At 36.8% G+C, this 25,972-nt stretch overlaps 1 protein-coding gene across 2 annotated transcripts; it reads left to right on the top strand.

Moving 5' to 3' along the window:
* Positions 1 to 1,334: 1,334 nt before the first annotated feature.
* LOC102881232 (myosin-4) lies at positions 1,335 to 25,918 on the top strand. Of its 2 annotated transcripts, XM_006922392.1 has the most exons (40): positions 1,335 to 1,356; positions 1,567 to 1,615; positions 4,012 to 4,258; positions 4,360 to 4,503; positions 4,862 to 5,018; positions 5,751 to 5,778; positions 5,880 to 5,997; positions 6,422 to 6,514; positions 6,666 to 6,729; positions 6,878 to 6,976; positions 7,093 to 7,196; positions 8,924 to 9,062; positions 9,729 to 9,847; positions 9,948 to 10,097; positions 10,633 to 10,803; positions 12,391 to 12,700; positions 13,550 to 13,620; positions 14,178 to 14,265; positions 14,348 to 14,465; positions 14,771 to 14,894; positions 14,985 to 15,121; positions 15,252 to 15,507; positions 16,210 to 16,452; positions 16,753 to 16,929; positions 17,149 to 17,294; positions 17,570 to 17,660; positions 17,745 to 18,134; positions 18,534 to 18,660; positions 19,115 to 19,233; positions 19,359 to 19,555; positions 20,742 to 20,925; positions 21,020 to 21,185; positions 21,279 to 21,403; positions 21,680 to 21,988; positions 22,564 to 22,767; positions 24,105 to 24,230; positions 24,321 to 24,491; positions 24,578 to 24,682; positions 24,783 to 24,878; positions 25,676 to 25,918. In XM_006922392.1, exons 3-40 carry the CDS (start codon positions 4,055 to 4,057, stop codon positions 25,826 to 25,828), a joined length of 5,823 nt encoding a protein of 1,940 aa, XP_006922454.1. In that variant the 5' UTR covers positions 1,335 to 1,356; positions 1,567 to 1,615; positions 4,012 to 4,054; the 3' UTR covers positions 25,829 to 25,918. The 2 variants fall into 2 exon arrangements, with proteins under 2 accessions (XP_006922454.1, XP_024895876.1); XM_025040108.1 differs by lacking the exons at positions 1,335 to 1,356; positions 1,567 to 1,615 and adding an exon at positions 6,325 to 6,329 and having other exon boundaries at positions 4,055 to 4,258; positions 5,880 to 5,983; positions 25,676 to 25,828.
* Positions 25,919 to 25,972: the final 54 nt, after the last annotated feature.

Here is a 25,972-nt window from a genome sequence, read left to right as displayed (position 1 = left end):
TTGATAATATTTATTATGTCTATAATTTAGATATTAAGTTGCAAAAGGAGTAAAAATAAGTGAGTCATGAAAATCTTAAATTATGGAAAAATCAGAAGACATTTCTTCTTTTTCTGGTTTAGAGTCTAACATTTTGACTGGAGTTTTTTTAAAAAAGGTCTGATCAACTCTTCCACAGTATCGTATCAAAAGAAATAAAAAGTATAGAAGATTCAACCTGTTATGTGTTAAAGAGAAATTCTAAATAAATCGGATGTATAAAACTGTGATCACATTAATCAGTAATTTAAGCTAGCAGATGACATTCAAAAATATCACACTAGATCTTAGGGACACACTTAAAGTAGGTAGATTTCCTGTCATATTCAGCAACAGCTGTGTATGTGGCAAAACCACCAGAACTCAATTTACAAGTATCATTTGCATATGTGATGGCCCACTCATCTTCACAATTCACAGAGTATTGTGGATACCATGTCTTTCCTCTCACCTTAAAAAAATAAAAAATAAATATATATATATAGTACCCACCTTGTTAGAGCTACAACTAGTCATGAGGATTTGCCCGTGAACTAGGTGTGCATGTTTGTGTCTTCTTCCATTATGCAGTGGAAACATGCATGGAACATCACACCACATCCTGTTGCCCACTCTCGAAAACATATGAGCTGGAGATATCCATGACAAGTCCTCCAGAAAAGGAACAGAAATGTTTATATCTATTCTAATCTCTTATGACTCCTCCACTGGTCCATCATCACTGCCAAATCTAAGAATTTGCTTTCTCCTTCATGTTTAGATTTCCAGCCTTTAAAAGAATCTACTGCAGTGATTTTCTAAAATCCTGACCTGGGCTAGGAATTTTCTGCCTTAATATCTATCATTCACTGCTTCCAATCATAGCATCAGATCTACAATACATCCCAGCTTCTTAATGGCTCTAAGTGCTAACAAATCAATTAGTCCTAAACTCCTCACGTCGGGCTCATGTTGTCAGACCAATTTTATAAGCAAGAAAGTAAGTGGGAACCTGGCTTTGAACTCTGTGATGAATGATGAAACAGCAAAGCTGTAGAAACAGCCTTAGAAGCCCTGAATCCCCATCCCCTATCAAATGCCTGTAAAAAATCCTAGATCATCCTCCATCAAATTATTTATAGGTGACAAAAAATATTTCTAATTATATCCATTCACAGCCACAGTCAGTGAATATTGTGCAAAGAGATTGCCAAAAGATGATTTTGCCAAGTAGGTTCCCAGCTAGGACAGCTGAGGTGGCTGCTGTGTTTGCAGAATGGTCTCTATAAAAGTGGAGCCGAGATGCATCTGTCCTGTCCTTCCTCAAAATTCTTTAAGGTATGTATACGTGGAAGAACACTTAGCTAGTTTTACACTCCTGATAAATTATTCACTTAAGGGAGATGGCTACTATCTCCCAAATTTTAATTTTTCTTTCCAACATTCCTAAGGATGACATTGTGCACAATAGTAACTGATATTTTGTGATTAAATGGGAAAAAAAAATAAAAGAATCTGCATTCTCCTGTTTGTTTTTTCTTTCAACAGTAGTTGTCTGCTTTGAGCCTGACACCTTCTCCATCTGGTAGAACGAGAGGTAAGAGTAATCTATTATTACACTCTAAAGAACAAAGGGATCTCTGTATTACTATGTCCTAAAGAAATACCACTTTATTTCTTAGTTAGTATTGGGAATAGGATACAATGAAGAGCTGCTCTTTAAAAATATCTTCTCATAAAATTTTGACTTTTCATATCATTTAACCACACAAAATTTAACTACTCTTCTCTTTTACATGTTGTTAGAACTTCAGAAAGAATGCAGTGATCATGTTATATTTAATGTGAACTGCTGCAACTTAACCAATAAAGATATATCAGAGAGATGGAATGGTAACATGAATAATGTGTTGATACGGAAGTCAAATTTTCTAGGTGCCAATCCAGGTTTTTCACTGACTCTAGTTGCCTGGGTCAAGGCAGCTGGCATTTCTGTATCTTGAAATAGTGTGTTGCAGTGGAATTAACACTGAACCTGGACTTAAAAGAAGAGGGCTTATGTCCAAGCACCACCACTTGTACCTCTGTGACACCGAATGACCCTTCACCTTTCTGAGCCTTAGTTTTCATCAGTAAAATGAGGATGTTGGCTTCTAGGTGACTGCTAAGGTCCCTTCGGTTCTTGCCATCTATGATCTAAGTCAGTGGCTTCCAAGGACGCCTCCCATAGAACGAAAACTTTAATGGACCGCCTCCAAGTCCACATTGGGACCTGAGCTTTTTGTATTATGTTAGGAATATACATAATTATGAAACCCTATTATATATTTAATACTTATTTTAAATAAGTTTATTTTTAATACAGCAGCTATATTCATTTAGAAAATAGACAACATATTGTTTGTGTGGGAATGTTGCTTATTGAACTTCAGGCAATTATCACCGTGCAGGCGGATTCTGGAACTCACTGCAACAAGCCTCAGAATACTTGGGGGCTTGTGACTGATTCAGATATGAGATGGGAAGAGTTACATCATTTCTGTGTTTTGTGGCTACACTGTATTATTAATTCAGAATTGTCTGGTGTAAAAACAAACACTGAAATAAAAAACAATGTAATAGAATAACATTTCTCCTTTGAAGGAAAAAAACCCTAACATTAAACGTTCCGATATCTGTCCCCTGAAAGTTCTAAATTTTACTGTATCATTAAGAGACTTTTACAAGTATGAACTACATTGATTTCAGAGATACAGTATGTAGCGAATTCTATATCTAACATTATAAGTTGAGAGGAAGTTCAATGCTGATGACAAAAGACCAAGACTCCTTCTGGAAAGCCTATAAAAAGTTGAGGCTATTGTTGTTGGCAATCAAGATACTGCTTTCCACAAACCATCCCCTCTTCTGCTCCACAAAGATCACTTTCTTTAACTCTGGTTACTCATCCTGTCCTTGCCATCAGGGCAAGAGGACTTATTTTCTCACAATTAATTTGTCAGCGAGAAAAATTTACATTTATTTATTTGGCTTGAAATTTTATACTGGCTGCCCATGTCAGGAGAGATATTCGGAGGATTGGTATTTTTAAAATGAGAGAAGGAAGAAGAAACAGAGCACACAAAAGAGACCTAAAACAATAAGAATCAGATAAAAACTATTGGTATGCTAAAATCCAGCTAGAAACAAAGAGAAATATAGACAAAATATACAATTGCTACAAAAGTTTTATTAAAAATTCAGATGTTTTTCTTCAAGAAACTTTTAATCTTTTGTTTAGATAATATTTCTGATCTTCACACAATTTAAAAATTGATAAAAGATACTTAATTTTGACTTAAGAAAAAATTATTTCTTGGATTTTCAGCTTTCATTGTACTTATTTTCCTCTTTACTTCCCTAATACTTGTCAGTTAACTGGGAGTTTACTTGTGCTAATTAGGTGTTTTCAACCTGGACTATGTCCTTAAAGAATAGATGTTACCTTTTCATACATTTAATTTTAATGAGTTTTACATCCAGTTTATAAGCCAACATTAAAAATTTGAGGCAGGAGGAAAATTTGCCTAAATATTTGAGTTTTTAAATAGGTTTATTTAGATCGTTAAGCCATTGTTAATAGTTATTTTCCATTTATTTATATCACAATGTCAAAAAAGGTGGGGTGTGGAAAAAGGAAAAAGAAGAAAAGCAGGTAGGAAAAAAAAAGATTCTAAACACACTTGGGGCATTACAAATGTTGCTGATTGAAACATCAATTTCTCAACTGATATAGAAGATAAAATGCAGGCTTAAAGTGTCACAAAAATTAAGCCACCAATTAAGGCTTTCAAATCAGTGATCTTTCAGAACCTCTATATAGTACACAGGAGTGATCTCTAAAAGCAGGGGTGAGGACATAAACATAGCCAATGAAGCACATTAACACGAAAGCAGCAAGACAATGTCCACCTGCACTCTGGATCATCATCCAGCTCTGTTTCTTCCCTCTAGGTACACACATCTGGTGCTGTGTTGTCATCAATAACTCACAACCATGAGTTCCGACTCTGAGATGGCCGTTTTTGGGGAGGCTGCTCCTTACCTCCGAAAATCTGAAAAGGAGAGAATTGAAGCCCAGAACAAGCCCTTTGATGCCAAGAATTCTGTCTTTGTGGCGGATCCTAAGGAGTCCTATGTGAAAGCAACAGTGCAGAGCAGGGAAGGGGGGAAAGTGACAGCCAAGACTGAAAGTGGAACTGTGAGTAAAAAAAAAAGAGAAAAGAAAAAAACCGGAGGGAGGCATAATTGATCCTCTTCTGTTACTTGATGATACACACTGGTTTCTTCTTTTCTTTACAGACTGTCACAGTTAAGGATGATCAAGTCTTCTCCATGAACCCCCCCAAATATGACAAGATCGAGGACATGGCCATGATGACTCACCTGCATGAGCCCGCTGTGCTGTACAACCTCAAAGAGCGCTATGCAGCCTGGATGATCTACGTGAGTGCCCTGCTTGACATTATTTTTAAATAACTCCGTGTACTGTATTAGCTAAAACAAATTAAAAACTTTATTTTCAGACTTTGCTACTGCAATATTATCTTTGACCAATCATTTGGTTAATGTTGTAAATTCTGATGTATTTGAAAATATGCACATGGAAAGCCATTTACTAGATACTGAATTAGTTGGAAAACTGAATCATTTTGTACAGCGGTGGGTGTTAGAGGGAGGCAGTAAATGAATGAAACCATAAAGACTGGTGAGAAGTTATACAGTACTTAGGCCCCTCTCTCCACATTTCCAAGGCAGATTAATGAGGTGACTGCTGATTGAGCAACCTTGTCATTTCCCACAGACCTACTCGGGCCTCTTCTGTGTCACGGTCAATCCCTACAAGTGGCTGCCAGTGTACAACCCCGAGGTGGTGGCTGCCTACCGAGGCAAAAAGCGCCAGGAGGCCCCGCCCCACATCTTCTCCATCTCTGACAACGCCTATCAGTTCATGCTGACCGGTGAGTGAGTCCATAATTACAATTTCTTAGCCACTTATAAAATATTTGTATACTGATAACATAGAAGACATAGGGCCAGTACTTTGAGAATAAAATGTTCAGAAAAAAACAAAATAGCACAAATAAAACTCGGGATATATATTTAGAATAAAAATGTACCAGTTCCAAAAATATAATGAATTTTGCTTAGATGTCTATGCTAAAATCCAAATTAATTAATGTGAATTCCAGCTAAAACTTAACTAAATTTAGGCATCAACTGTGCATTTTAATTATAGCTAATATATCATCTCTTCTAAAAAGTAAACTTTGAAATTTCATAGTGACAAGTTACCATAGTTACTATATAAAACTTTGGATAGGACAGTAATATCTTGACAGGATTTTAAACTATGAACTACAGGGCAAATGGGACATGAAACTATTATTCATCCATCTGATATTTATACTTTATTCTCATGGATAATATGGTGAAATAATGTATTATATATTCTATCACATTAAAGTTAATGGAAGTTTAACACATTAAATAAGAAGATCTTTTGCTACTTATTTTTTTAATGTATTTTTAAAAAGCAAAGTTATTTGCTATAGTTATTACTTTTGTGTGAATGGGCAGTTTTAAAAGACAATTTTGAATTTACAAGTACCATGTTAATTTATGTGCTAAATTTGGGGGGGGGTGTTGTTTGTTTGTTTACATTATCTTTCGTTTCGGTTTCTCTTTCACAGATCGTGAGAACCAGTCAATTCTGATTACGTATGTACATTTCATGTCCTTTTTCTACTGAGTTTTGATACTTGTAGTGGTTACTACTACAGCCTTAGATTCTGACTTTTTCTTCTGTCTGGACTTGACAGTGGAGAATCTGGTGCAGGGAAGACTGTGAACACAAAGCGTGTCATCCAGTATTTTGCAACAATTGCAGTTACTGGAGAGAAGAAAAAAGAGGATCCTGCTTCTGGTGGCAAACTGCAGGTGGGTATGATGTTCATCCGAGGATGGCAGATCTAATAGACTTTTAAAAACGTAACCATGGTACTTGAGAATCATGGCAACCAATTGCATGAAATGCCAGATTTGGAAAATCGCTCTTGGAAGGACTTATGAGAGTGAGATGTATTGGCAGGTTCAATGTGCAGAAGTTCTCACAACCATTTGTTAGGAGGAAAAAAATGGGGCTGAAGGACATAGAAATCAATGCCATGTCACTCTAGTGTCCCCCTGACTCCAATTTGTCCTCCTTCTCACTCACTTTAGAAAATCTTACCCAAAAGATACAGAATACTGCAAAGAGGGAAAAAGGAAAGGTGGGGGTGAGAGGTCAATGGGAAGTTATTTTAGCAGACTGCAACTCATCTTTTCTAGAGTTCCTTTATCTATCTTATTCAATTCTCTTCAGGGGACCCTTGAAGATCAAATCATCAGCGCCAACCCCTTACTGGAAGCCTTTGGCAATGCTAAGACTGTGAGAAATGACAACTCCTCTCGTTTTGTAAGTTTCTTGGTCTTCCTTTTCATGTGAGAATCAGCACTGCCTCTTCTGTACATCTGGCAGCAATACTTTTTCATCTATTTCTTCCATAACTAAAGAAATAGTATCTGACTTTTAATATATATAACAAGTCCTCCTTTGCCTCTTTAAGGGTAAATTCATCAGGATCCATTTTGGTGCCACAGGCAAACTGGCTTCTGCAGATATTGAAACATGTAAGTTAATAAATATCAGTGATTGAGAATCTTTTTATTTGGGGATATGTATTAAAATCTTGTTCTTATCTATGTTGTATGAAATTTTCAAACATTTCATTTTTCACTGTGGACTTTTCTTTTAAATGCGCTTAAATTTACCTTCTAGATCTGCTAGAGAAGTCCCGAGTTACTTTCCAGCTGAAGGCTGAAAGAAGCTACCACATATTTTATCAAATCATGTCCAACAAGAAACCAGAGCTTATTGGTAAGAAATTTAATTTCTACCAAAAAACAATAACAGTCTTTCTAAGAAGTCCCTCTGAAATGTTTTTTGATGACCAAAGTAACTCTGAATATATTTATTCTTTTTCATGTGTTCAGAAATGCTTCTGATCACCACCAATCCATATGATTTTGCCTTCGTCAGTCAAGGTGAAATTACAGTGCCGAGCATTGATGATCAGGAAGAGCTGATGGCCACAGATGTAAGTAATAAAAAAAAGAAAAAGGCAAATTTATTTTCCAGTATACAACACTCTCCTCTATTACGAGTGGATAGCATTAGCAAAAAGACTGTAAATAGGCAATACTACCTTTCAGGCTTTCCTACCCTAGAAGATAACCCAATGGTCCCTCCATCGTATGTTAGAAATTTTAAGTGTTTGTAATAAATGTTAGGTCTTTGTCATTCTTTGGCTAATTGGCTCTTTTTATGTTTTTTCTTATCAGTCATTTTTGATCAATTTTTGTACTCCAATAGTGATATTTATTTTGTGCCAGACCCTACACCCAAGAATCTGGGAAAAGCTACTGTATTTTCACTTTTTTTTTTATAACAGATATTCCCACAGTTCCTTTATAATCAGATGTAAACACAAACTTTGTTTTGAATATAATTCTGTGGGCAAATAATATAACTCTCTCCTCCCTATGTAATGTAAGAAGAAATGGATTGTCTACCTCAAAAATACTCTTTTGCAGATTCCATGAAGCCTTTACATTTATTTTTAGAACAAGAAATTCTCTCCTCCTCTTTTTTTTTAAAAAAGAATTATTACTTATTCTGGCTTATTTTTTATACATATTTTATGTTTTCTTTTAAATTTATGAATAATCAATCTTCTTTGATTATTCTTAACTTTAATACCAGTGGGAATATCCCAGAATTCCAAACATAGGATTTAAAGTTGCTTGCAAATATACTTTTCTTTTAAAATATCATTTTCAAGAAGTCTATAAACTACTTATCTGCCCTTATCTTATAAATATCAGCTCTTACTCTCTATAATATTATTATATTCAAGTGTTGAAACATATAGAATTGAGAAATACTCCCTAATATCAGAAGTTTAAAAAGATGTAGCAGTCTTGCTCCAGGACTTCTGTAATAATGTCTAAGTTCTGTAAATAGGTAGAGTCAGTGAACTGGAACTGGAAGGTAATAACCTGAGGAAAGAGTCTTAGGAGACAAGTGTGGTAAATAAACATACTTTCTTCTACATTCTCTGATGCCTGCCCCCATTGTACAAGACTTTCCAAAGCCTCCCATGGCAACAAAGAAGGTTATCATAATCTAATAGAGAAAAAAGACTCAAAAATAACTTCAATAAAAGGAGAAAGTACTTTCTATAAATGTCTCTTCCCTACATGAATAATGTCCAGGTAAAGTTCACTGCCAGGCATCTCATGGGCAGCTGTGACCTGATAGACATATGGAGAAAAATTCAAGCCACTGCTGTTGTCCTCCGATCCTCTTCCCAACTGCATCCTCCATGCCCACTTGGGTGAGAAGATAGATTTTGATTATGTATTAGGTTAGGACAATGTGGGAGAAGAAAGAGCAAATAGATTTGTGAGGCTAGTGAAAAGAGCAAGGAAAGCAATGAAACTAAGAGAAGTATGTGCAGCAAGGCCAGGCTAATGTGGAGAAATGGAAAAAATGCTGGCCTCGGTATCCAAAACCATGTCTGAGTCCTGGCTGAGTGAGTGTGGACAAGTCATATTATGTCTTTACTGTCCACATAACTCAATGGAAAGACCAATACATACCTGTTGGTGTTGCTATGTGGAAGAAAATGGTGATAGGTATGAGTGTCTCTTGAAAATGACAAAGTGTTAGTCAAATATGACAAGGCATGATCAAAAAAAGTAGGAGTGTCCTGAGTCTGCCATGGTAATAATTGTGAGGTGAGTTAAATTCGACTCTTTCCAGAGTGCTGTGGATATCCTGGGTTTCAGCACTGATGAAAAAGTGGCCATTTACAAGCTGACAGGAGCTGTGATACATTATGGGAACATGAAATTCAAGCAAAAGCAAAGGGAAGAGCAAGCTGAGCCAGATGGCACAGAAGGTACCACTACCTGTTGATATTTTTCAATTGATAGAATTGACACCATCAGCTCTTCAGAGGCATCGACTATGTTTTTGCTCTCTTTGACTTATCTGATGATGGGAGACTGTATCGGGGAAAAGGAATTAGACACTTCCTGGTGTTTTACCTAACTGAGCAGATGCATGGAGAAGTGATTTCTGCCCATTCTGTTCTTCATTGTGTTATTGCAAGCTAGTATTTGCTATTTAATTAAGACATTTTTTTATTCTAGTGAATAATTCATGTGCCCACATGCACTGGCGGTGGGGTGGGGCAGGGAAACAGATCTGAATTTTCCTGTCACTACTCATCTAGGTCAGAGTTCCTCAAATTATTTTTCTCTGTGGTCCACTTTAGCTATGTTTTAAATATCACACAGAGCATCAATTCCCCAAGTTCCAAATTATCATCTCAAAAAAATGACTAAAATTAGCATGAAAGGTGGCAATGTTTTTGAAGCGGTATCATCAAATAAATAGATTTTTGCCACATTTATGCATTACTCTTTGAGCGAAACTTTTTTCTTGTGCCATTGTCATTCATACCTTATATTGTGTAAGCTGTGATTGGTTTCAGTGTTCTCACCTCATTTCTGCAGTTGCTGACAAGGCAGCCATAACATCATCTATCCTTTCTTCCTTTTAGTTGCTGACAAGGCAGCTTATCTCCAGAGTCTGAACTCTGCTGACCTGCTCAAAGCCCTCTGCTACCCCAGGGTCAAGGTCGGCAATGAGTATGTCACCAAAGGCCAGACTGTGCAGCAGGTAAACGACTTAAACCCTCTGAGATTCATTTAAACCACAGGAGACTCAGGGGTCTATTATTGTTTTCAATCCAAAAACTAAACTACCATTGTTCTTGAAGGTGTACAACTCAGTGGGTGCCCTGGCCAAAGCCATCTATGAGAAGATGTTCCTGTGGATGGTCACCCGCATCAACCAGCAGCTGGACACCAAGCAGCCCAGGCAGTACTTCATCGGGGTCTTGGACATTGCTGGTTTTGAGATCTTTGATGTTAGTAGTGAATTGATGAGAAATTAGCAAATGCAAATCCTCAGTCATTTAGAATATTCAAAATCATCTTTACAAAAGTAAAAAAATGGAATTTGTGCTAAGGAAGGGTCTTTGAAGAGATATGAAAACTAGTAAATAGATATAAATAGAAAAAGAGAGAGAGTTTTAGTCTTTCAAATCTAGAAGCCTCAAAAATGGTCCATGAAATGTTAAAATAGGCAACATCTATCCTGGATCCAAGCAGATGAGTATAGAAACACTTTCTTAAATTATTCTAAGGGAAAAATTAAAAGATGTCCTCATTTAACAGCATTTTGTCTCATGTGTATGACTTCATGAAGTTATTTGACTATCAAAGAACTGAGGAGTCAATTCTTCTTCATTTAGAATTATTTCACATATTAAGAAAACAATCTGAATCTTTGTAATTTAATAACTGAAAATGTCTTAAACTTGTAAGGAAATATTAGCAGCTGCTCTGTAGATTCAAATACTGAAATTATGAGTAATTTCCTATATTTATCATTCTCTATAGTTCAACAGCCTGGAGCAGCTGTGCATCAACTTCACCAATGAGAAACTGCAACAGTTTTTCAACCACCATATGTTTGTGCTGGAGCAGGAGGAGTACAAGAAGGAAGGCATCGAGTGGGAGTTCATTGATTTCGGGATGGATCTGGCCGCCTGCATTGAGCTCATTGAGAAGGTTTGTATGACTTTTCAAACCTTCAAAACATGAAAAACAAATAGTCTACCTTCCTATGTTTAACTACAATCCCAATTTTCAAAGAACAAGCAGTGGTGTTTTATGACATACTTGTATACTCTGATCAGTTGTGAGGTGTGTCACAAGTGATCTGTTATTAATGAAGAAAGTAATTTATAGAAAAATGATTACCACATACACATACACAGTCACGTTTATCCCTATAATCACTTCATTTTCTTTCTCTGTTATTCCTCCATGATTTCATGCATATGGGAGAAAGGAATGAAATTACAGCTAGTCCTCTGAGTACTGTAATGAACTGGTGAATTCATGATGATGTGTATTGTGTGTACATCATCCTTCATGTATATCAAGGCAGGATATATAAAGATGTCTTAAAGGTTGAAAGGTTAGCTCTTCAATCATTGTAGTCATTAAGACTATGATGACTGCTGAGTAAATTGATGACTACTAAATAAACACCAAAACTCTCTATAGCCTTACCCGGAAAATGAGACCTGGATTCCCCATTATTAAAAGGGTAGAACAATAGTTATATCAGTTCTGAAAATGTTAAAACTCATAATCATTAAAACACTTTCAAAAGTGTAGTAGGAACTCATCATGTACCTATTGATATCAGTAAGGCACATTGTCATGTGTGAACCCTAACCTTAAGCAGTGGAAAGAGAAAAGTAAATGGAACTACATATACAAAAACTTCAAATAATGTCAAAATTCATAAAAATATGAGAGAGGAGAATGTAAAAGCAGACTAGTCTGCCCAATTTGGGGAAAAGATATTTTAATTAAATGATATAATATCTCTACTATTCATCAAAACTATATAGTCCTCAAGAAAGGTATTTGTTTTTTTTTTCTATAGTATTTCAGTTTCTGGAGCACCCAAAATAGTTTTTAGGAGACAGTTTTTGACTGAAGCAAAATCATCAATGTTGAATTTTCTTTCGGGCTTTCATATCAAATTTGCCACTGAAAAGAGTCAATCTGCTTACAAAGCAAAACTAAATTATCATCACTTAACTCCACAGTGTTGGAGAACATAGCTTAGAGTACAAAGAGTTTTAGTGCTACTACATGAGATGTATTTGTCGCTTGGGAATGGATCATTTCTAGTCATTATCCATAATCTCTCTTCTCTTCATACTTTTGTCATATCTAGATTTGAGGTGAAGGAAGTTATACTGTCAATAGGGAAGAAAGTATGTAGATATATACATTTATGGGATAAAGAATTCAGCTTTGGAATGGTAGTTTTGAGATTTAATTTTATACTCTGAACATAAAGTTTGTCAAGTGGCACAGATGGTCTTCTTTTTTTAATTGAGTTTTTTTTTTAATTGAGTCTTTCTAGCAAACATATTTCCTGTATGTCCTTGGTACATAATTGTTTTATATTTCAGTAGTAGAGAAGAGGCAATAAAGTACTATCATGCCTATTTAATTTCTTATCATTCCAAGTCTTCTTTTGGAACATTATATTTTCAGGTTTCACCAAGTACATAAATTATTGGAGCATATTTTTCTGACTCATCATTGTTGTTCCCCTTTTTCTATTCTTAGCCAATGGGCATCTTCTCCATCCTGGAAGAGGAGTGCATGTTCCCCAAGGCTACAGACACCTCCTTCAAGAACAAGCTCTATGAACAGCATCTTGGAAAGTCAAACAACTTCCAGAAGCCAAAGCCTGCCAAAGGCAAGGCTGAGGCCCACTTCTCACTGGTGCACTATGCAGGCACCGTGGACTACAACATTGCCGGCTGGCTTGATAAGAACAAGGACCCCCTGAACGAGACCGTGCTCGGGCTGTACCAGAAGTCTGGAATGAAGACTCTGGCTCTTCTCTTCTCTGGGGGACCAAATGCTGAAGCAGGTCATTTTTAATATCATGAATATGTTGTAAGAGCCACAAAACAGAAATATACTCTTTATCAGGGACAGATACCATTGAAGCAAAACTTAATGTGAAAATACTGGCCAGTATAGATCTAATGAAATGAAGTATATTTAGTCTTACGATCACAGACTTTCAGAACTAAAACTGACACTATGAATTCCTTTCACTAATAAGGAAATGGAGATTCAGAGAGGTTCATTAATATGCTCAGGATCTTATAGCTCATTTCTAACATTTTAATTGTACCGATTCCTTTAAGGATCCAGCTAAGTTGGAGATGAGGAAATTCTTTGTCAGGGCACTAGTGCTTGAGAAATTGAAGTTCTGTTCTTTTAAGTCCCCTATGACCATATGTACAAGTAACAGTACGAAAGCACAGGCAAATAGCACAGGAAATAGAACTTCCCTGCAGGTTAACAGAAGCTCACTTACCTGGGACCAAGCATGCAACTTTGCGTGTTCTCTAGAGGACATGTGCACTAAGGAGGCATTACTATTCTGTCTTCTGGGCACTTCCTCCAGGGGATAGACTTTGCTGATTTGGTTAGAGGAGTCCCATCCTTTCCCCAAATCTACCCTTTCCATACACAGTTCTTTTGTTGTTGGTGTTATTGTTGTTATTGTTTTCCTGAATGCTTATGTTGTGAGCCAATGTTTATATTTTCCAAACCTGGAGTTGAAGGAGAGATATGGAAAGAAGAGCAGGAGTGATACAGATGAATAAGTGCAAATTTGAATTCCAAAGGGAATTTTGGCAGTCCTGGTGTCTATGAATAGTACTTAAAAGGCTGTTGCAAATAATTTTAATTTTTATATTTTTTTCAGAAAGTGGTGGTGGAAAGAAAGGTAGCAAGAAGAAGGGTTCTTCTTTCCAGACAGTGTCAGCTCTTTTCAGGGTACAGTATATTCTTAAATTCCAAGGATTATTATTGTTAAAAAAATTAAATTATCATAACTTGAAAAAGTTTTAAGAAATCTATAGTGAAACTGAAAAGAATAGTGATATACTAAAAAAAAATCTGAAAAATGTCTCAGGAAAAATGTAACAAGACCCAAAATGTGTCTCTTCACATCAAACCTTATGATAAGTGAACTCTATCCTCTTTAAGCCCCAAATCTAAATGGTCCGGTATTAAATTTCACATGAAATCAAACCCTTTCTTAAAAGCAACCGCTGTATTCATTTACATCTATTTCATATGACCAAAGTCTCAATACAAATTTTCTATGATTGGCCGTGCTTGAGAAAAATAAACTGAAGTTGACTGGTTTTGTATAATCTGTAATTTTGTAGCTATGCTTGTATATGATTTCTTTTGGCTAGCATGATTTGTTTTTCATTGAGACAGCTCATTAAAATGTGAAATGGGAGTACATCGATTACAGATCATTGATAGGAACTCTCAAGTAGATGCAACCAGAAGTTATTTTAAAACTTTTCATTTGGCTTTAGGAGAATTTGAATAAACTGATGACAAACTTGAGGAGCACTCACCCCCACTTTGTACGCTGTCTCATTCCCAATGAAACCAAAACTCCTGGTAAGATATTTTGAATATCCAAATAAGACGCTGGTGTGACTTTTCATTAGACTTTTATACAGAAAACATATCTTTCTTTTAGGGGCCATGGAACATGAACTTGTCCTGCACCAGCTGAGGTGTAATGGTGTGTTGGAAGGCATCCGCATCTGCAGGAAGGGATTCCCAAGCAGAATCCTTTATGCAGACTTCAAACAGAGGTTTGTGTCTCATTATCTATCCCTTTCAATATGCTAGTCTATATCAAAATTGCAATGTAATTTAAACATTTTTAACTTTTCTTTGAACACCGAAATGCAATTATTTGAAAAGTGATCATAAAAGAAAGAAGTCTTGGTTTATACTATCATAAGTTTTTCACCCTATCTTTGCAAGTTTTACATAAAGTGCTGTTTGATTATCGGACTGCAGTTTTTTCTCCAAAAATCAATCTATAATTTTTTCAATGATAGCTACCATTTCAGTGAAGAAAAACCACATTCTAATATTCTTTTTATTCTGATAGATACAAGGTTTTAAATGCAAGTGCTATTCCAGAGGGTCAGTTCATTGACAGCAAGAAGGCTTCTGAGAAACTTCTAGGGTCTATTGACATTGACCACACCCAGTACAAATTCGGTCATACCAAGGTATCACCAATGCAAACTTCTATCAGAATTTCTGCTCCTTTAGATTTTCTCAAGAATAGAAATAACATACTTAACTTGTTTTTTGACAAGGTTTTCTTTAAAGCTGGCCTATTGGGAACACTAGAGGAGATGCGAGACGATAAACTGGCTCAACTCATCACACGCACTCAAGCCATCTGCAGAGGGTACCTGATGAGGGTGGAGTTCAGGAAGATGATGGAGAGGAGGTAAGGGGCTAACTACAAGTCCTCCTTCTCCAAATTTTCTTAGTTGAATCCAATATGGTCATTACTTTTGTTGGGAGATTGTCACTTTCCACATTCTTTTTCATTTGCATATTTTTTTCCTTTCCTACAGAGAATCCATCTTCTGCATCCAGTACAATATCCGTGCTTTCATGAATGTGAAGCACTGGCCCTGGATGAAGCTATATTTCAAGATCAAGCCCTTACTCAAGAGTGCAGAGACAGAGAAGGAGATGGCCAATATGAAGGAAGAATTTGAGAAGGCCAAAGAAGATCTGGCTAAATCAGAGGCAAAAAGGAAAGAACTTGAAGAGAAAATGGTAACTCTGATGCAAGAGAAAAATGACCTACAACTCCAGGTTCAAGCTGTGAGTATTATACACTGCATAGTTCAGCAACATCTCATCATCCAAACACTATCTGACTTGATATGAAAATTTTCTTAAGGTTTATAAATAAATGGTTTCCACTTAAACACTTGTTGTAATTGTTTGCCTTTCAAAAATACTAAGACTCAGACCTAAAGAAGCAATAGATACAAAGTCATAAATTATGCTGCGTATGTTCACATGTATATTCATACACAGTTTGGTTGTCACTGAGCAAAGTCATAAAAATATCCATAGACATTTTTTTTTTCTTTGTAGAAAATTCTCTTAGTTTAGAATGGTCTTTCCTTAGTGGATATTTTTATGAATAAAATAGAAGTTATGTTGTTTTTAATCAGGATAGAAAAGGCTAAATCAATCCCTCCTTAAATGTAAGAAAGTTGAGTCCTAGAATGAATAAGTGATTTTTCCAAGGTGGCAAAGGTACAGATTTTGTCAAAAGGCTTATTTTCCTGATTTGACCCTCCATGTATGGGTATTTAGAGGAAATCTGTTATTATACTTACACTAGACTGAAATTATTAACATTCTCTCTCTTTGATTTTTAAAAGTTGGCAAGTTAGTTGGCATATGTGTTGACCAACTGGTTGAGCCATTGAAGTTTCTTCCTCCTTTTAATAAATTAGTACATGTTTGCAGATATAGCTTAGACAAATAGAAATATTTAATTTCCCTCTTTAGGAAGCTGAAGGCTTAGCTGATGCAGAGGAAAGATGTGACCAGTTAATTAAAGCCAAAATCCAGCTGGAGGCCAAAATCAAAGAGGTGACAGAGAGAGCTGAGGATGAGGAAGAAATCAATGCTGAGCTGACGGCCAAGAAGAGGAAACTGGAGGATGAATGTTCAGAACTAAAGAAAGACATTGATGACCTTGAGCTGACACTGGCCAAGGTTGAAAAGGAAAAGCATGCAACAGAGAACAAGGTATAATACATGATCCATTTTAGAGTTTTTACAAGTTACTAAAGTATTTAATTGAAAGTTTATTTTTAAATTCTTGAATACAAAAGGAAAATACTGCCATAATTATGTCATATCTTTAGTCTTTACCATTTCTATCTACTTATCTTGACCTTTATCTCTGATATGTTTTAGCTACATTGGCCTGGGTTAGCTTATGGTTTCCTTTTTCCATCAGGCTGATGTCATACTGAGATATTACCATGTTTTTCATCAAGACAACAAAATGTCATTAACATTTCTGTAACTTGTTCAAATCTGAAGGTGAAAAACCTCACAGAAGAGATGGCAGGCCTGGATGAAACCATAGCTAAGCTGACCAAGGAGAAGAAGGCCCTCCAAGAAGCCCACCAGCAGACCCTGGATGACCTGCAGGCAGAAGAGGACAAAGTCAACACCCTGACCAAAGCTAAAATCAAGCTAGAGCAGCAAGTGGATGATGTAAGTGTGAAAAATATTGTGTTTCCCCTTAAGGCAAAATAATTATAACATGTAACCATAAATAATGCTCATAAACTTTTAACTGCTAGCTTGCAAGTAATAATTAAGGTTCTCAGAGTATTTCGTGTCTTTTAAAAATTTTCTCTGTATCTTTGAAGGCCAGTAACATAAGGTTCAGTGTTTAAGAACTGAAATAAATAAAATCCATTATAAATTTAGCTTGAAGGATCTCTGGAACAAGAAAAGAAACTTCGCATGGACTTAGAAAGAGCCAAGAGAAAACTGGAGGGTGACCTAAAACTGGCCCAAGAATCCACAATGGATGTAGAAAATGACAAACAGCAACTTGATGAGAAACTCAAAAAGTGAGTATGATATAATTCGATTGTAACTTGCTTATTTTCTGTCAATTCAGATGAAATATATGCCTTAAAGAGCTCTAAAATATTACTTCATGCATATGGGGGAAAAAAAACAATGACATCTTTTAGTTTTCTATTTAATAAAAATAGTAATTATTGACTTGTAAAACATGTACTACTCACTTCCTCAACACCAGCAGTATAAAGACTTTCAATTATACATAAAAAAGAAGACTGTTAAGAGAATCAACAGTGAGCTAATGATGTTCTTCTAACAGGAAAGAGTTTGAAATGAGCAATCTGCAAAGCAAGATTGAAGATGAACAGGCCCTTGGGATGCAACTGCAGAAGAAGATCAAGGAGTTACAGGTAAGTACATGACCTCCACCTTTTCTGGGCATTACAAGAATCAAAACTGCCATGAATTCACATGAATGTCGATGTCATTCCCAGGCCCGCACTGAGGAGCTGGAGGAGGAAATCGAGGCAGAGCGGGCCTCTCGGGCCAAAGCAGAGAAGCAACGCTCTGACCTCTCTCGGGAACTGGAGGAGATCAGCGAGCGGCTGGAAGAAGCTGGTGGGGCGACTTCAGCCCAGATCGAGATGAACAAGAAGAGGGAGGCTGAGTTCCAGAAAATGCGCAGGGACCTGGAGGAGGCCACCCTGCAGCATGAAGCCACAGCAGCTGCTCTTCGGAAGAAGCACATGGACAGTGTGGCTGAGCTCGGAGAGCAGATAGACAACCTGCAGAGGGTCAAGCAGAAGCTAGAGAAGGAGAAGAGTGAGATGAAGATGGAAATCGATGACCTTGCTAGTAATATGGAGACTGTCTCCAAAGCCAAGGTCTTTATTAATTTGTCCCCTTTTCATTTTTATTTGCAACAATTCAAAATGATCAAGTTTATATGTGACTATATCTAATCTAACTATACACACTTTAGATGTTATCTCAAATATTAAAATTGTTCATAATAGGCAGTACTATATTGAATTCCATCACTTCAGACTTCATATCTTATTTGTAGAAATCACTTTAAACTTTGTTACTAATACCATGAAAAAGTACAATTATAGAAAAAAAAAAAAAACCTGCCTCTACATCCAAGGCACCATGCAGGGCTTTGAGTTAGATAGAAAAGTAAATACAACTCAGTTTCTTTCCATAATTAGTTGCAGGTCACCAAATCCCAGACTTGCAAATAGCAATGTATCATCGCTGCTGTTTTGTACTTCCCACTGCAGGGAAACTTTGAGAAAATGTGCCGCACACTAGAAGACCAGCTTAGTGAAGTGAAAGCAAAGGAAGAGGAGCAACAACGCTTAATAAATGAATTGTCGGCCCAGAAAGCACGTTTACAAACAGAATCAGGTTAGTAAATAAACATATGACCAGCCTGTGGAGTGCTGGAAGATAAAAGGCAAGCCTCCACCTGCACATACCAACCAAATACAAATCATTTCTTGAACCATGTCTACCTATTTACCATTGAATTTTTATTCTTTCATCTTTTTATTGTGAGATGATAAAAAGAATAGTTTATAAGCTATAACTGGAAAAAATTAAGCTCCTTGGGCTGAGGAAAATTTTATTGCCTCAACATTACTCAAAAAAACAAAAAAACAAAAAACCACCAAATCCTCAAATACCAAAGTAAGCTCACACATTTTTGAAGGAGCAAGTAATATCCTTCTCAATAGTACCAAAGCTTTTGAGTTATCTTTCCATTATATAAAATTAGAGAGCTCTAATGTTATTTCGTTATTTCAATTATTCTTCATCTAGACAACCTAGAACTAAATCACTCATGTTTTGTCTTTCACAGGTGAATTTTCACGACAGCTTGATGAGAAAGATGCTCTGGTTTCTCAGCTATCCCGAGGCAAACAAGCATTTACACAACAGATTGAAGAATTAAAGAGGCAACTAGAAGAGGAGGCTAAGGTGAGATTCTCCTGTTGACACTTTCAATCACTTGAACTTTGTAGCATGAAGACACTATTGAAGTTCACATAGAGAATATCGATGATCAGAACATAAACTTACATTGCAATTTTTGGTTGGTTCAGGCCAAGAATGCCCTGGCCCACGCCCTCCAGTCCTCCCGCCATGACTGTGACCTGTTGCGGGAGCAGTATGAGGAGGAGCAGGAAGCCAAGGCTGAGCTGCAGAGGGCGCTGTCCAAGGCCAACAGCGAGGTCGCCCAGTGGAGGACCAAATATGAGACAGACGCCATCCAGCGCACAGAGGAGCTGGAGGAGGCCAAGTACAGGCTCTTAGTGAGAGAGGCAGGCAGAGAGAAATAAATGTTAAAAAAACACTCAAAGGAAAAACAAAGGAATCTATCCCAGGCATGGAGATAGGTGAAGGATTTCAGCCTATTTTAGTGCAGAGTAGTGGGGGTTCCACTATATTTTTCTTCTTATAGCCCTGTGTATGTCCGTTGGAGAATGGGCTGTGACCACAGCCCTCTCCCCATTCTGGTGTATTACAAAAGCATCTTAAATTTATTTCCACTAAAATGAATAATTATCAGTATATCCTTTATAAATTAAGTAAAATTAATTTCCTTTAATATAAGGAACTTATTCACTAATAACACACAGTTTGTGGGATAAAACTCATGGGAGTTACACATGGAAGGAAAATAACCATTATATTCCCAGTGAAGGAAGCTTCCCTAAATTTATTTCATACAAAATGAGAGAGTGTGACAAGCATTTGCAGAGGGAGTATTCTAGATAAGAGTGTGGGCTGGGAGAGGGCATAAATTAAATGGACTGGTGAAGAAAGCAGTAAAAATTGGATGATACTTGAGAAGTGTAATAATGGAATATTTATTGTCTGGGCTGACCAAACCCAGAAAGTTACTGATTAATCGTATGACCTTGAACATGCCACTCTGGACCAGTTTCCTCATTTGCAAAGAGGACCATACGAGAAAATGTTTAAGAATCCTATTCAATGATAACATTCTTTGGTGATATGACTCCTTTTCATGTGGTCACTTCTTCCTCACCCTCACGTCCTCACATTGCTCAGTCATCTAAAGTCCATTCTCGCTCTCACGCTCGCGCTCACGCTCTCGCGCTCTCTCGCTCGCTCTCTCGCTCGCTCTCTCGCTCGCTCTCTCACTCGCTCTCTCACTCGCTCTCTCGCTCTCTCTCTCTACCGCATCCCCCTCCACTTCCACTTCTTCTTCCTCTACCACACACAGACAAATGGCTTCATAAATATGTCTGACGACTCCTTAGATAAAAATAAGAATTCATTAGGGAAAATGTAATTCTAGAACAGAAAAATGGATATTGAGAAGACATTTTACAAAACCTTAACTTGTAGACAAAGGAGCAAAAATTCTTGGGAAAAATATGCTTTCTTAGCAGCTTTATAAAGTCGACTGCAATAACTTTGACTCTACTCTTAGTCACTCACACTGACCAACTTTTCAGGAAGAAGCTGGCCCAGCGTCTGCAGGATGCTGAGGAACATGTGGAAGCTGTGAATTCCAAATGTGCTTCTCTAGAAAAGACGAAGCAGCGGCTCCAGAATGAAGTAGAAGACCTCATGATTGATGTGGAAAGATCTAATGCTGCCTGTGCAGCTCTTGATAAGAAGCAAAGGAACTTTGACAAGGTAGCCCACAGTGACCAGCTTTCTAGGGGGAAATTGGCATGATTCTAGGGGGAAATTGGCATGATACAGACACTTAGTTCCAATGTACTTCCAGGTCCTATCAGAATGGAAACAGAAGTATGAGGAAACTCAGGCTGAGCTTGAGTCCTCCCAGAAGGAGTCTCGTTCTCTCAGCACTGAGCTGTTCAAGGTGAAGAATGCCTATGAGGAATCTCTAGATCAACTTGAAACACTAAAACGAGAGAATAAGAACCTACAGCGTGAGTCTTTGTAATCATTCTATTTCAAAAATGATATCTTCTCAATGTTTCATTTTTCTCATCTGATTTTGGTATTTTATTATTAAACCATAGAGGAGATTTCTGACCTGACTGAGCAAATTGCAGAGGGAGGAAAACATATCCATGAATTAGAGAAAGTAAAAAAGCAAATAGATCAAGAGAAGAGTGAACTACAGGCTGCCCTGGAGGAAGCAGAGGTACATGTTTTGTTTGCTCACTTATGCATTACAAATAAGGTGAAAAATCAACAGCAACTGAGATGAATCACATTGCAAACCTTTAGGGGATAACCCGTATAATTCAGTGAGAAAACTGAATTATACCTTGGGAATGCAGAATTCATAAGCTAAATTAAGATATATGAAAATTTTTCTGTTTTTTTTTAATGCCTTCTTGAAGAAATCATCATAATGTACCAAAAAAAGCTATCTGATCTTGACATTTAGATAACCTAAATGCCCCTTTTTCTAAAGGCATCCCTTGAACATGAAGAAGGCAAAATCCTTCGTATCCAACTTGAGTTAAATCAGGTGAAATCTGAGATTGACCGGAGAATTGCTGAAAAAGATGAAGAAATTGACCAACTAAAGAGGAACCATCTCAGAATCGTGGAGTCGATGCAGAGTACCCTAGATGCTGAGATCAGGAGCAGAAATGATGCCTTGAGGATCAAGAAGAAGATGGAGGGAGATCTGAATGAAATGGAAATTCAGCTGAACCATGCCAACCGCCAAGCTGCTGAGGCAATAAGGAATCTTAGAAACACACAAGGAATACTGAAGGTATATTATGATAAACTCACATGGTGTTATAGAGTCTGGGTATTATCATGTAACTCAAATTTTAATATTTTAGAAGGACTATATGTTATATATCATCTAAATATGATTTGAAAATTTTATGTACACAGCTAAATAATAGCTTAATTCTGGAAAGCACAGAACACAGTTTACTTTATCATCAGAAGAGAAGACAAAGTGGGCATGAGGAGACAGTGGAAGTGATGAGAGAGTGTAGTTACATGCCACTGCATAAATCACTTATCTAGACTACATTTGTTTAATATATATAAAATAACACCATCAGACTAGCTGATATCTAAGGATTCTTTTCTTATTCAAAATTTTGTAGCATAAGCCATAGTATTTTTCTATGACTTGTGATCTAAAATAATATACCATCATGTTCTTTTGAGAGTTGTTACCATAGGCTACAAAAGATTTGTCATTAAAAGGACTTGCAGGTTTTTCCTGTGTAATCTTACTCTAAGTTATGGAGATCATGTGTATACATGACTCTAAATTTGTATTTGCTTTCATTGGAGCATGAATAAGAGTCATTTTCTCTTTCTGTGTAGGACACTCAGCTACATTTGGATGATGCCATAAGAAGTCAAGATGACCTTAAAGAACAACTGTCAATGGTTGAGCGCAGAGCTAACCTATTGCAGGCTGAGATTGAAGAGCTAAGGGCATCCTTGGAACAGACTGAGAGGAGCAGAAGGGTGGCAGAGCAAGAGCTTCTGGATGCTAATGAGCGTGTGCAACTCTTGCACACCCAGGTGAGATTCAGGACTATGGATGAGCAAATATACTCCCTGAGGCTTAAGACAATTTGAGAGGATAAGCTTGTTTATAAAGTAAGAAGTAATCTTGGCTAGGGTCCCTTCCTGGAATTCTGGAAAATGTTCATCAGTAAGTACATACTGGGGTCTAGCTGGTTCACAAATATTTATGGGCTGGCATGATCATGCTGATTTGAAATAATTTCAAGATCTAGAAACTTTTATAAAAGAGCACAGAAAACTCTCTACTAATCATATATACAACATTGATGGCTATCATCTCTTTTGCAACTCCAAATTGCAAATAGATAAGCAAATAAAATAGAGAAAGAATAAGCCACCAAGTAATATTTATGTGTCATGTATGCACATAAAGCTAACTTTATGGAATATAAAAAGAAGCTCATAAGTTCAAACTCATGGAGATAATTATTACTGCTAGTCAGCATTCATGATTCGTAATGAATTTATTCCATAAATAGTGGTCTATCCTCACAATGCTAACATGCAGCCATTTCAGTATGCATTTATTGCCATGGAAAGATGTTCTATGTTCACAATATAATAAGTGAAAAAAGCAACTTAAAAATAATATATAAAGCATAATCCTTTTTTTAAAAAATGCAGAAAAACATCTAGAAAGATAAACAAAAGTGTTATCAATGGTTATCTCTGGATAGTGAGAGTACAATAATTATCTCTCTTTTGTTAATTTGTATGTTTTACTATTTTTTACAGTAAACATATATTATTGTATACTTTTAAAAGTTACAAAAAAATAGTCATCACAGAAATGTTAAAATCACACATTACAAAAAATTTTAAATTCAAATCAAAATAAAACATTTTTCTTACTCATTATTAGCATCCTTGAATTGACTGAATATTTCAAACACTGTCCAAAACATAAGAAATTCTTGGATCATTTTTGTACCAATAATAATGCTATCTATGCACTTAAAAGTAGAGCCAACAAAGATGAATAAACACCTAAAAATTAATAATCAATTTTTCATGATCTGTGTAGTACAGCACTTTAAATCTTTTCTTGGGGTGGGGGTAGTGCTTTATGTTTACAAGCAACCACTGATAAACTGCCAAAAATCTTTGATATCAAAAACTAAATTTTACCTGAAAGAATTCAAGAGAATTTTTATTAACAGACATATTGGTAGAAAGAAGAGAAGAGATAAGCTTAGAATCAACTCTTCATTTCGTGTTTACTCTGAACATTTCTCAGGGCAATAATTTATGCCTGTATACATTAATAAAATTGACAATGTAAATATTTATAATTAAATGTGCTTTTCTCCTTTTTTATCAATTTAAAATAGAATACCAGCCTGATCAACACCAAAAAGAAGCTGGAGACAGACATTTCCCAAATCCAGGGAGAGATGGAGGACATTGTCCAGGAAGCTCGCAATGCAGAAGAGAAAGCCAAGAAGGCCATCACTGATGTGAGCAAGATGAGCATTTGTTTTACTGATATGTGTGTGCTACCCACCACTACCAAGTTTCCTTATTTTCTTGATTTATTTGCTAATTAGGCAGCCATGATGGCTGAGGAGCTGAAGAAGGAGCAGGATACCAGTGCCCACCTGGAACGGATGAAGAAGAACCTGGAGCAGACAGTGAAGGACCTGCAGCACCGTCTGGATGAGGCTGAGCAGCTGGCCCTGAAGGGAGGGAAGAAGCAGATTCAGAAACTGGAGGCCAGGGTGGGTCCCCACCACTTCATTCAATCCCTAGCGCGTTCACACAGCAAGTTAGTTACAGCCAGTTAAACATCTTTGTTCTCTTCTAGGTGAGGGAGCTTGAAAATGAGGTCGAAAGTGAACAGAAGCGCAATGTTGAGGCAGTCAAGGGTCTTCGCAAACATGAGAGAAGAGTGAAGGAACTCACTTACCAGGTGACCAGTCTCCATATGTTCCAAATTTTATTTTCATAAAAATAAAAATGAGTTGTTTTCAAATAATGACACTACACATTTGCTACCTTTTTCGTTTCAGACTGAAGAGGACCGCAAGAATGTTCTCAGACTGCAAGACTTGGTGGACAAATTACAAACCAAAGTTAAAGCTTATAAGAGACAAGCTGAAGAGGCTGTGAGTATCTTCACAGTGAGAGAAAGGTTCAAGAGCAAGTCTAGGTTTTGTAGAACCTGAATTTTATAGAACGTAAGAGGCTTTCTTTAAAGCAAAGAACACAAGATTGGGAATACAAACCTAGGTATGAAAATGAGTATTTATTTACCACAAATTACTGGAGCCTCAGAAATTCAGGTTCATTTCTTCTGACACCTCTTTAAGTAATTTTCCAGACATGTTAACACAGAAATGCCTCTTGGTTAAAACCCAATTCCCTCCCTATCTAGAACACTCTACAACTCCCATCTGGGAGTACTATATTCCCAGCACTCATAGGGGCTGTGTGAATGAGGGCTCTGAAAATTAAACCTTATTTAACTTCATGATAAATCCATCTCAGGGCATTTCTTTTTCATTTGGCTGCAGTTATCTTTCTTAACTTTCTATTAATTCTGAAACCTTCCTTAAGGTTCTCTGTACCTAATACTACCACTGTGCCTACTTTTTAAAGTTTGTTTCACAGAAACAAGATTGACTCAGATTCCTGCTATGTTGATCTCCCTGTGATCATTGTAGCATCTTAGGTTTGCCAGGAAGAGAGTTAAATGAGAGAGACTGGGCAGGGGGATTGCCACCCACTCATTCATTGAGGCAACTATATGGGATGCCCTGTCCCCAAATTAGTACATCACCAAATAACAGAACCTTTTTGCTTTCTCACTCACAAAACAAATCCTGTAGCTGCTTCCAGTAACAAAGGCAATAAGAATCAGAAAATGTCCATTTTCTCATACTCTCAAATGCTTTCTTCTCAGGAGGAGCAATCCAACGTCAACCTTGCCAAGTTCCGCAAGATCCAACACGAGCTGGAGGAGGCTGAGGAGCGGGCTGACATCGCCGAGTCCCAGGTCAACAAGCTGCGTGTGAAGAGCCGCGAGGTTCACACAAAAATCATAAGTGAAGAGTGATTTGTTCTAATACTTAAAGGTGACCAAAGAAATGTACAAAATGTGAAGTTCTTTGTCACTGTCAGATGTCACTGTAACATCAAGGAAATACAATCTGCAGAGAATCTTGCAATCTAAAAAATGCATGTGTCTCTTAATTACAAG

Source organism: Pteropus alecto, unplaced genomic scaffold, assembly GCF_000325575.1.
Source record: "Pteropus alecto unplaced genomic scaffold, ASM32557v1 scaffold398, whole genome shotgun sequence".
In the NCBI taxonomy this organism is placed as follows: domain Eukaryota; kingdom Metazoa; phylum Chordata; class Mammalia; order Chiroptera; family Pteropodidae; genus Pteropus; species Pteropus alecto.
The sequence above is the reverse complement of the archived record's forward strand: the minus strand, read 5'-3'. Positions and strand labels throughout refer to the sequence as shown.